Genomic DNA, 12,683 nt, shown 5'->3' with positions numbered 1-12,683 from the left:
TTCCCTATTTTATCTGTTCTACTTTCTCTTGATGCCTCCTCCTTTCTGAAGACCTTGTCTCCTCTTCCCACCACGCATGAGTGCCCACGTCCATCCTGGCAGCAAAGTGAGCAGAGCATACAAAGCGTCACACTAACACAGACCTCTTAGGCTTCCAGACACAGAGAGATGATGCTGTGAAGCCCCTTCCCTGTCCGAACACAGCAGCAGACATCACAACAATGGTACTACACACAATGTCTGGGGTCTCTGCGCCCATGATCTACAACAGCATGGGTCCAGGCCACGGTGGTTCTACCTCTCTGGAAGCCATAGCAATAGGTGGCAGAGGCCGTCAGGGCAGTGCTCCTCCTTTGTGCCCTCATGCAAAGTCACATCCTTCCTTAGGGGAGCAGCAGCAGCAGTAACATCATCCTGCTCCCAGGACTCCTCTCAGCTGTGTGTGTCATCCTCTGCACAGCCCACGGGACGGACGAGTCATTTTGTACTGGGGGAGCTGGGGCAGGGGGGTGTTGTTCAATGGAAGGATGTTGGGTACAGACTTGCTTTTCATCCCCATTTCAGCATGCAGCCTGCAGACAGGGTGCATACCTCTCATGTTCTCCCCATGACCGTAGGTGCAGTGCCAGATGCCCAAGCTGGGCTCTGCTGTTTAGTTTTTGCTCCAGTTAATCCTCTGGACATGCTGGTCCACAATTGAATGTTTCTGGTGCAGGCCATACCAGCGTCCCATCAGCCTTTTTCCCTGTCTTTGTGCCTCCTCCAGAAGTTCCAAAATCCCACTTTCCCTCCTTTGCTTTTCACTTCCATATAATGTTTGGGCCATGTCAGTCTGCTCTGAGAATAAAGTTGGCAAAGGTGTTGCTTGAACTCTTTTCCTGATCCGTTGCTGTTTAGCTGCAGCTGTGCCTTCCACTCCACTTTTCAGCAGAGGAGCCTAAAGCGCCTATGTTTTCTGGGGTGCAGCAGCAGGAAAGCTATGGCAGGAAGCCTGGGCTAGGGATGTTATAGCTCATCACAAGGCTGACAGACATCTTGATTGCTGCATTTTCTGTGGGAAAGAGCGTGGAGGCAGTTTCTAGGATTGAAGGATTCTGGCTATGAAGACCCTTTGGAGCTTCATATGAGCTGACATGTCAGCTGAGTGCTGACAGCCTATCAAGCAGCTGACAGGGCACGGTCCTGCTCTGAATGGGGTGTTTCAGCCAAAAGCCTAGGAACAGGACTGGCAGGCCATTTCCTCTGCAAGCTAAAAGGAAAGCAAGGAAGGAACAGATGCTTCCCAGGGAGAGATGCATGTTTCTGTGTTGAGAATAGGGGAGAGCTGATCTCCATGCTGCAAGACTTAATCAGCCTGTACTACCTCCCTTCCTTGTCCTTAAAAGTCTCTCCTCTCCAAGCCAGGGGAGCAGAAGGACAGGCTTTATCACTCTTCCCTTTGTCAGTTCTCCCTCCTTTGTCACTTCTCAGTACAGCAGGGCACAAGATTCACCCTCACCCCTCCCTTTTCCTGCATGGCGTGCTGCTGCTACTGTTTAGCTATGCTTTTCCTTAGCAAACAACTCAGTCCTAAGTCTGTTAGGTTTCTGTTAGGGCCATTGAGTCAGCATCCAAAGGCATCTGCCAAGAGGAAGAAAAAGTCAAAACGGGCATTGAGAGTCAGGGAAGAGACAAAGTAACTATGCCCACCTAAAAGGGATAAAGGGTCAAATGCCACCAGGAAGAGTGAATCTCCTCGCTTCCAGACATGCCGCTCTCCTGTGCCTCTCTGCAAAGGCAACGTTTGGAACAGTGTTTGGAGGATCGCATTGCAAACCTTAATCATGACTTCGCCCACTGCAAATTTGCTCTCCCTCCCCAAACTGGTTAGCTGCTGACCAATAGGTACTGCAATGATGGGACTCCAGAGGTCAATAGCCACACCTGTGAGAGCAGGTTTGGACTCCCAAAATTTCATCCAGTGATGGCAAAGTCACAGGGGCAGCTTGTAAAAACAGCAAGTTCTGACCCACCACACCATCCTCAGTGCAGAGAGGCAACCAACCCTACCAGTCCAACGCTGTATCCCACACCCATTGTACCCTCCAGGGGACGTAGGGCAGAGCACAGACAAATGAAAACTCAAGAAAGTAAAGCACAGTCCATGTCTTCCTCCTCAGACAAAAGTAGGGAGGGAGCAGGAGGGATTCAGCTCATCTGGAGTGCGCCCACACAGTAGCTGCGACAGCTGCAGGGGGACGCTCGCTGATTTTGACACTGGCAAAAAAGTCAGGAGAAGCTGTCAGGCAGTAGATGCAATGGCAGTACGTATGAAAAAGTAGGAACAGAAAACAAACCCAGAACAGAAGTAGAACAGAAATTGGACTTGTTTCTGCCTGTGAAACCTCTTTACAAGTGTCTCTGGCAGAAGCAATGACAAGCTACAGTCATCTGCACGAGACAGACATTGGGACAAAATGTCCTCTCCTAGAGTAGCCCCAAGAAGGGTTTGTGAGTCAGAAGCATTTTTCAGATACTTTTCCTTCAGGCTGCTTTGAAACACATCCAGTGGGATGTTCAGTGTGCAGAAGGACACTAACTTTTGGTCAAAGTAAAACTCTCAAAATGCATTTAATGCAGTGTAAACTCCCCAGCAGCAACTGCTCCAACCTGGCTGTCCACTCCTCTTCCACCACGCTCCTGGCTTAAGATACGCACAGCCCGATACCGACCAGTACTTCGCTATGTGCACCCTTGGGTCTGACCCAAGATACTTGGTTATAGGTTGTTACAGGTTATGTGAAATACCTAAATGTTCACACTGTTTCCATCACAACAGAGACTCTTCACTCTTCATACAGGAAGATCAGAACTATAAATGTAAACAGAAAAAAATCTCACACAATCAAGGTACCTCTACTCAGCGTTTTCTTCTCAGTATGATTAAGAAAAGCAACTTCTCACAGTCAAGAGCCGCTGACACCAACAACTTCTGCTTTCTCTCAAAGGGGATATGCTCCACTCAGGATTAACCAATTCTAAACCTTTCATTTGCATGAGATTTTACCCAAACAACACTACTTATTTACAAAGTAAATGATTAAGAACTCCATTAAAATTAAAATATTGCATAGATTTTGCATATCATCTTTTATCTGGCTGACGTCATGGAATTTGTAGTAACACGTCATAAAAAAACTAAGCAGATTACTACAGAGATGACTCCTGATCACTTCTCTCCCATAATAAAATGCTGAGGCATTTATTATTCAAAGTTACAAGCCACTGTGTGATCTCCTGTTCCAGTCAAACACACGGAAAGTTTTATTTCTGAGAAAACAGGATTGGGCCCCTGTGGCTTGAAGAATTTCACCATTCCATCAGAAATGCCTATCTACCGGCCTTGCAGACTGCCAAGTCCATCTCCTTGGCTCCTGAACAGCATCAGGAGGATGAAAACCACATGGAGACTGGAAAAATGTACAAAGCCAGAAGCAAAAAGAAAGACCGGGCCACTCAGAAAGATCATGTGCAATTCCCGAGTTGCTGATAGAAAGAAAAAGTTTCTTGGAAGTTCAGACCTGTCTTTAGACAGATCTGTAACTATTTTTCCATGATGTGAGTGAATGACAACAGTCATGTATGTGTGATGTACAGTATGCAACTCTTGTAAGAATTCAGTAACTACATTTAAGAAGAAGCTTCAGCTAACTCAGTAGATACAATCAATGACTGCATGGTAAGAACGGAGTATTATAGCTACCCATTCTTCAGTCTAAGAATGAGTACAGACTAGGAAAGCTAACACAAACATGACTACTGCAGCACTCATTTTTTTTCCATGATGTGGAACATACATAAACAGAAAACGTCCTGCAGATGTTCCTTCCCTCTCTAGTCCATTTTTCATTGGCATACACCCATTGCCCCACTACATATGCAGAATCCATGTAGAAAAAGTGACTATTACATCACTAGGTGTATTTGGGGTGAGATTCCATAAAAGCATCTGAAAAAAAAAAATATGTTTCAAATCACAAGTTGAAAATACAGTTCCAAAATGCACTATACAAGTGCTCTTTAACATATTTGAGACTTCTAATACACATACCATATTGTATCTAAGCTTTCATCTAGCCTGTAATCTATTATTTTAACACAGAATAGCAGTGCCACAGTTCAGCTGGATCTTGAGGAGACAAGCGATACCAGCAATTTTTTTTTTCCCCATTTGAAAGTATGTGAAAGGTACAGCTTTTTTGCAGGTATATAACTGTTAAGATACAGGCTAGGAAATTTAATTCATAATATTGACCAGCTTCTTGCTTTAGATGCAGTGAGAAGGGTGCTTTGAAGGGCATGATTTAGCCGCCAGAGCACTAGACTGCCCAGGGCGTATTGCCAGTTATGTCACAGTCATCACAGGACTCTAGATAAAGCTCTTTGTACTTTCTGTTGTAGTAGAATTACGTGTAACCATAAAGCAAAACGTAAAAGACTGAATGTTTATATCCTCATAAATTACTCCCTCAATAATCTAAATGCACATACAATACATACATGGGTGTATGTATTACACATATTATTGATGTACAGATACAGATATGCTTATATATAGAAAAAAGACTGTGTGCATACAGTCTACCATAACAAGGATCTAGATATAATAATTATGGAAAGTAAAGCTTGTATTTAGAAACTAGAATATGTCTAACAGATTTCACTCGAGTTATGCATTCTTATTAAAGAGGAGACCATAGTAAAGAAGTTCAAATTATTCCTAACAATTCCTTAAAGCAATTACATTTATGATGTAATTTATTGCATTTATTAAACTACTAACATATGGAATGCTCCTTTTATGTCAAATTGCAAGTTTCCCAAGACACACAAGTAAGTTTTATAAACTGTTACAGCATGAACATTTCATTTTGCTGTGACTTACAGTGGGAAGTCCTGAAGGATCACATATTACTACAGACTGTAATTCACTTGAAACAGAATACCAAGAGAAGCCAAAAAATTTCATTTCTTCATGTTTGTGCTAATAGGGAGGACTGAAGCCCAGATCCAGCAAGCACCTTATGGCGATTCTTTTTATCATGTGAATATAATCAAACTAAGTAGAATGGGATGTGCACGTGGACAAAGCTTAGATGAAGAGGAAGCATTAGCAGAATCTGGGCTACACAGAAGTAATCCATTGGTCTCTTCTGCTCATCGTCTTACTGCTCTGAACCCGTTACACATTAATCTCCTCTGAAGCAATGTTTTAGTCTGTTGTAGGCGGTCTGTACACAGCCTGGTTCAAGCTATCACATCGCATTAATAACCTAACGATATTTTGCCATGCTAATTTTATTTCATTACACCTGAGGACAAAATGGTGGTAACAGACGTGGTCAACTTGAAATACAAACTCTAATGCTAATTTCATTTATGTTCTTTTACTTACAGAAATGAAAACAGGAAATTAAATAACTTCACCAATGGGGAAACAATTGCTTTTACTACTCTTAAATCAAATAATAACACCTGCGCACGCAGGGTTGCAGGGTTTGTTCCTTTTTCAGATGTACAGCCACTTGCTCGGGAGAAGTAGGGGGGTTTTGTTTGGTTTTGATTTTTTTTTTTTTTTTTTTAAAGTGAATGGTGAAGAGAAACAGAAAGCAGAAGCCAGCCACAAATAACTGCTTAATGTAATATAAAAATTACTGATAGGAAGAGACAGTAAGCACTGAAGTCAACAACAAATATTATGTTCAGTAGCAAACAGAATTTCCTGATAAAAAATGCATACATATTCTATAGGAAAAATGCCTTCTCTATCCTCAACTCACACAATTTCCAGTACATGACACTTCCAAGTTCCAATTAGACTACTTCCTTCCACGCTCTGAGGGGAAAACCGAGGGGGTTTTATTAATTTAAGCCTACACACAACTGAAATTTAATCCCAAACTAAGACTATGTCCATACTGAAATGTTTCTTTAACTATTGATTGTAATATAATAATTATATGTTTTATAAAGGTTCATTAACACATTAGTTGTGTCTTGTATTAGAAAAAAAGCTATAAAAATAAACAGAAGCCCAGCCATAGCAGTTGTAATAAGACTGTACATAAATGTTTTTTGAGTAGTATAACTGGTTCCAAAACATTATCGTATAGTATCCAGAAGCTTGTCAGAACCTGAAAGACAGACACACTTTCAAATTTTATATATATATATATACATATGTATAAATATATATACACACATGTATTTTTTTAAATGCCTCAAATCAGAAGGTTTTATGTGTGTAGTAAATTCGTTATACTAGGAGTGTTGTCCTGGTAAAATACATGTCCTTAGACAACAACACAACACTCAAGCAAAAAACAGGATGGAAATGTTGGAATGTAACTAATAACCTTATTTTTTAAATAATTTTATTCATTTTGATTTTTTTTACTAAAGAGACAAATTCTTGACAATAAGGATAAAAACCATATGCCTTTGTATTCGCATTATAACTTAAGAACTTCTTTGGGACATGTGAAGTATTCACATTGTATTGCTATTTTTCATTCTGTCAGTCAAAACATCTGGATTTTAGTGGTTTTATAGCACAAATGACTTGTTCAGAGTATAGCTTTTCCCCATTTAAAAAAATTTATACCCCCATCTCATTCTCATCACATGGTTAGCATATGTTTCATGCCAACTTTATTCAAGGCCAAAACCTGTCGTAACTCATCAGACCAATGATTTACTATAGGAATGCAAAGCAAAGCAAAAAAAATCCAATCAAGTCAGTACCAAAAAAAAAAAAATCCCCTAAATACCAAAAAACCCTCTACGCTATGCTGAGGAGAAGGGAAGAGAAAAGTAACTATCAGATTCCCCGTTTCTCTCAGAAGGTCATCATAACTGAAAAGAGATGGAAAAAAAGAAATAAAGGATGAAGAAGAGGGAGAGCTCAGTTTCTGTACGACCTGTCATTGCAAGTGAAGTTTTCCAAAATAAGTAGATCAGATAAGAGCAGGGAAGGAATGCAGATTATTGCAATATTTCTCTTTCAAATAAGACAAAACAGCTTGCCTCACAGCGTCACTGTTGAAAGCATGATTACTTTAAATTAAGGCTATTCCATTTGTCAGCTCATGTCCTCCTCAGGTTCACTCACCATTGACCTCTTATTTCCAATAAAACCGGGAGATAAGAGCGGTACAAGATGATCATTATTCAGCTCCTTTTATTTACACAGATAGACATGTAAAATAAACAACATTTTTTTACCTTTGGGCACGTGATACAATGTTTTGGGTTTTTTTTTTTTCCAGTAAAGGCCTGTATATGCACATAGACCCTAATTTTTCTCTTGAGGCTTTGTAGCAAAAGGTTTGCCACACCACTAGATTAATGCTACTGTCTTTCACTTTTCTCAAATTTTTCATTGTTATAAAATTCAATCATTGCTACTTAGCATTAGTGTTGTCTCAAAGTCAGTGAGAAGACAACCAACCGAGCAACTCTGAAGGGAGGATTAGCCAGCAGAGAGCTAGAAGAGCATTCAAACAGCAGATAAAGCTATCAAGAGTAAGTTGTTAAAGTGTAGACCCTCTCCAAGGCATTACCTGCACCCATTGCGTGCCGCCGTTGGGAGTGGAGGGTCTCCAAGACAGAATGGCTTGGGGGAGCAGGAGAAGAAATGACTGGGAGTCGAAACCTGTCAGAAGAAACTAGCTGAAGATGGAGACGACAGGACTGGACTGTACAGTGACAGATGAGCCTGACTCAGTGAAAGAATAAGCCTTATAAGATGACCATGAGGTGGGTAGAGGTCAGGACCTGGATGAGCACAGCACACCAAAAATGAAGCTACATGTTACAGCTCACTACTGCCAACAGGAGAAAGATTCTGCTCTTCCTCTGCACCTCCTCTGGCATTTTGCTGACCCAGCAATAAACCACCCAGTTTACAAACCTATTAATGTCTTCTTGACAAGTAAAAATATGATAAAATCATTGCAATTTAATTAGGGTGAAATCTGGTGTGATTTCACCTGAGGGAGAGCAGCAGCCCGCAAGCTTTGGACAGTACAGATGACTACAGAATAGGGCACAGGATGACACTGTCAAGGGCAACCCTGAAGACAGACTGTGATTTCTTGGAAGAGGCCACCTTGGCAGAAACAAGAAAGGTAAGGCTCATAAGCAGACATTATAAAGCCAACAACTCAAAATGAGCATACCCACCTGAAGGTTTTGAAATGTCTTAGCAAAGTGTTTCTTATTCCTCAAGTGCCAGTCTACACTAGATGATAACCTTTTGCTACTACCAATTATCCCACTTGTTCAAGAAGTAAAGGACAGTGGCAAATCCAACCATTTGAATTCTGAAGCACCATGCAGATTATCAGTGTTGTGGCACACAATGGAAACTGATGGGTTCTTCGTAGCCTGCTTTCCTTGAAAGCTTGGGAAATCCTTCTCTAGACATTTTACTTCCAAGTACATCAACCCTGTAACACTGGGAAATGTAAAAATGTAGTTCGTATTTGCAACCTTAATTCTGTCTCTTGCATCTATGCATTATTTACACAGGACTTAAATAAGTCATCAAACCTTATTCTCCACTGGACGTCTGCATCAGTGCAGAGCAAGGCTCAAGTTCAGAAGAGAATAAAAACGTACAATAAAGGAGCACATTTCCTTACATTCCTTCAGCTGTGTATGTCAGAAGTTAAACAGTAACCAAAGACAGTGAGCAAGCAAAGTTAAGTTTCTGGCTAACATAGCAGAGAAATGACCAGCAGGACAGTATTTTATCCCTGTTTTCAACAGAGTGATGCTAAGGGAATGAGTTCACAACAGTGTGAGCTGATTTAAAGAAGGTCCTACTTCTTTTCCTGACTGCATACTCCCACCACTTCTACCAGCTCCAGTATTCTCCAGACCCCTCTACAAGACACTGATCTGGCAGAGGATAACCAAACAAAAAGACTGCATAGCCTTCTGCCAGATCCATGAGTTAAATCAATTCACAGAGCTGACAGGAGGCGAGAGAGGGGAGCAGTATCTCCCCACATATAGTTGCAGAAAACTTATGTCCACCTAGCTGCCTGTAAAACTGCAGTTAAAACATATACCACATTCTGGAAGCGATCTCTAAGTAGCTGGGTATCAGATTTGAGAATACACGCAATTCCAAACTGCAAATATGACCAGCATCCACCTTTGTGTCTAATGTCAACGATAGCTGCTTTTGGAATACATGAAGAAATGCTAAGGACTTGGAAAACAACTGGCAGTAATCTGTGTATTAGCTCCCACTTGCAACATGGAGATAATCACATCCTTCTCACCATTAAGATTAAATGTTTGTGAGAGATACAGTTATCAGAGCAGTAAACATTATAGAAGAGCCCCAGAGAAAAATAAGTACCTGTCTTCAGAGCCAGGCTCACTAGTGTTGTAAATAAGGCCTAGAATAAGGATACAATAAAATACTCTGCAGCCACTCATAATTTAGCATGGCTTATTCTAAAAATCTAATGAAGCAGAAAGTCTGTGGAAAAAATGATGTCAGGATATATGTACACACTGAAAGGGCTAAAGTAGATTCACAGAAGACATACTTCACAATCCAAATGTTCTTTTTACACAGCTGTGAGCATTTCATTTTTACAAGTGTCTGAATCCACACAGACATAGGTGAAACACTCATCATTAACTCCGGTTATCTGCAGAGGTTATTTCTGAGAAAAAATATAAATGAACAAGTGATGCTGTCACCATTGAGAAAAACCTGGGATGTTGTAGCACTACGTAGCACGACGTGAGCCTTCATACAGCCAATGATGTGAATAGGGAGGGAGCTGCATAACCACAAGCTGTTGTCTTGCCAATCCTGAAAGCACGCAGTCGTGGGTGATACTGAGGAAAAAGAGCAGGAACAACAGCTCCATCCCTTCCTCATCTGCCTATCCACTGGCATCTTCAGAAACTGGAGTGATGGGGATACAACATGCCAAAGCAGAACTCAGTGGGAATTGGAGAGCTTACACTCTTTGGCGAGCCAAAGAATTTGATAGAAGTACTTCTACTTACAGTCTCTTTAAAACCATGCCTCCTAAAATCATAATAAAACAATCTATGATGAGTAAGAAAAACGTATAAGTCTGATTAAATGGATAGGTTTGTTGTAAAGCAGACTTGGAAAGTCTGGGTTTAATTTTTTGCTCTGTGCCAGACATCCTCTCTGCCTGAGGCAAGTCACATTGCTATCGCATGTAACAACTCTTCCTCCCTACAGTGACAAAGATGAGACTTCATGAGGTATCAGGAGAATGCACAGGCTAAAGCCTGTGAGCCAATCAGACAGAACAGTGATGAGCATCCCAGAAAAGCCCATAGAAGCGTGTCTTCAATATTAATTCATTTTCACTAATGACACAACTTGCAGTGCATCTCAGTAAAAGTTGTCAAACTATCAAAGGACATAAACAGTTCACTTTGAAATAAAAATACATAGACATAGAAACAGCAGCAATACATAAACATGAAAAAAATTCCTCTCAGATTTGTTTGGTGTTCTCAATAACTGCAGTGCATCCCAATTAGTGTAACAAAAAACATAAGAACCCATGAGTGTGGGAGGCAGGCACCAAGAAAAGTCTGCAAAGACAAAATTTCTCAGCTCCCGCATTGCCTACAAAAGCACGCTCCTGTCCAACCACCTATTCCAAACCTCCACCTTTTCCCAAATTCAAGTTCACTTGCAGCAAGTTTTAAAAAACAACAAATTCACATTACTCTGGGCTGAACATACTGAACTGCACTAGAGGTGTCACACCAAGCAACACACCAGCAGCTCTTGGTCTCACACAGTGAGAGACATACCGCTTTGGCTTTTCCTTTGACCTGACTCACAAAACAAGAGAAGCAGCAGCACGCTGCATGGCAAAAGCAAAGAGGTTCTACCTGGCATCCTGCCAGCTAGCTATAACAGATTTTGGTAATGTGCTGTTTTATATATAGCAAGAAGCAGGTCCCAGCCTTCTGCTCAAGCTTCAGATTTCCAAATGGTGTGAGGAGTAATTGCTTGTAGAACAGGCTAATTTTGAAGTGAAAGAGGGCACAGGCAATGGTGTGAGCAATACTGGCAGAGAAGCTTGATGTCAATCAGGAAGGAAAGAAATGGAGTATCTGTTGATTGTCATGTGAATTAAAGTAAGACTATTTCAGACAGAAAAAAAACCCAAGGTAAAAACTGCATGAGACTGGACCTTCACCCCTTTGATGTTTTAGATCTTCAGTGTCTCCCACTATCCTGTTTCCACCCACAGGGGTGCACCTGTAAGTATCTGTAACCGCATGAGAGTTATTTAGGGGAAGTTAGCAAAACTGAAAATGCTAACTTCAGCCGCTCAAAATACTACTGAGGGAGCACAGGGAGCAGAAGGCAAGGAAGAAAAAAGAGCAGTAAAGTACAGTAAAGTACATAACCTGGGAGACCTGAATTGCTTTACCGTGTGAAACTTATATAAAAGGCAAATTAAGGAAACAAACATCCATATTAAGAGTTTAAAAAAAAAAATGTGAGGGAGTAAAAGAACCTAAAATCTGAAAACCTACAACTAGCCCTAAGGTTAAAATTTATCAGATAATTCTCAGTAAGATGTCTGCATGTAAGCATTATGACTGAGGACGCATTTTATATATATATATATATGTATGTATGAAGAGGCATTTACTTAAAGTAACAAAAGACGTTTTAAAAATTAACTACTATTCAAAAAACATTATATAGCAATTAACAGGCTTGGTTTTTTTTTCTGATTCAAATTAACTTAAAGATATTGTGTACTTACTTTCACTTAGTGTCGTGAAGTCCAGGAATCGATATTCATAGCAAACATCTATCTTGGTTTCTACCTGGGGTCTCTTCAAAGTTGAGTAGATATTACCAGGTCGTTTTTCATCATGCTTCTCTAGTTTGTTCAATCCACAACCCATTTCAGCAGCTCCTGATACAAAGAGGCAGGGAAAGGGAAAAGTGAACATGCATGAACACCTTTCATTTGGTTTTTTTTATTTCCAGTTTCATGCACGACACTACTACGTTATGGTGATTTTTAGTTTTTAAATACAAGCTACCGAGAAACTATCTGAAACAGTATAATTAAATAAACGGTCAGACAGTAACTGAAGTATATACTACTTTTATCAACCCTCAGACACGCTGTTATTTTATTGGAATATCAACAGTTTAATGCATGTATTTTGCATCTTTCAAATGTATTCAATAGTATACTCTGGAAGACACATATTCCATTATAGAAAGTGGCTGAAAATGCAAAATAACTTGCTAATATAAGGGTCGACAACTTAATAACAATTTCTATACATGCAGTTACTATGAGAGCAGATAGTATTATCTTTCACACAGATCTCTGTAACATTCAAATTAATATATAGACTCATAATTCAATGGAAGAAGCACATTTGCAGAGAACTACCAGCATTTAGAAAAACACCTCACTTCCTTCCACCTCATTTTTTCAGGTAAACCACAGGAAATAATGGCACTTTATAGAAGCCATCTTCAAACCAGAAGAGGCACATGACCACAGAACTGGACTAGATAAATCTAGTTCTTTATAAGCTGCCAGTTCACAACATTTTAAAGGATTACTCCTAATAACCATTTCTGC

At 40.4% G+C, this 12,683-nt stretch overlaps 1 protein-coding gene across 1 annotated transcript in view; it reads right to left on the bottom strand.

Annotated features, from left to right (window-relative positions):
* Nucleotides 1-11,985, bottom strand: part of RFTN1 (raftlin, lipid raft linker 1) — a gene marked incomplete at its 3' end in the record, with an annotated part of 81,542 nt that extends 69,557 nt beyond the window's left edge. Inside the window, exon 1 of the mRNA XM_009703320.1 lies at nucleotides 11,841-11,985. Coding sequence (XP_009701622.1) covers nucleotides 11,841-11,985 — 145 coding nt within the window. The remainder of the gene's footprint in view (nucleotides 1-11,840) is intronic.
* Between the last annotated feature and the right edge of the window lie 698 nt (nucleotides 11,986-12,683).

The sequence above is a fragment of the Cariama cristata genome, unplaced genomic scaffold, assembly GCF_000690535.1.
Source record: "Cariama cristata isolate BGI_N322 unplaced genomic scaffold, ASM69053v1 scaffold6327, whole genome shotgun sequence".
Taxonomy (NCBI): Eukaryota; Metazoa; Chordata; class Aves; order Cariamiformes; family Cariamidae; genus Cariama; species Cariama cristata.
This window is presented reverse-complemented; position numbering and strand designations above follow the sequence as displayed.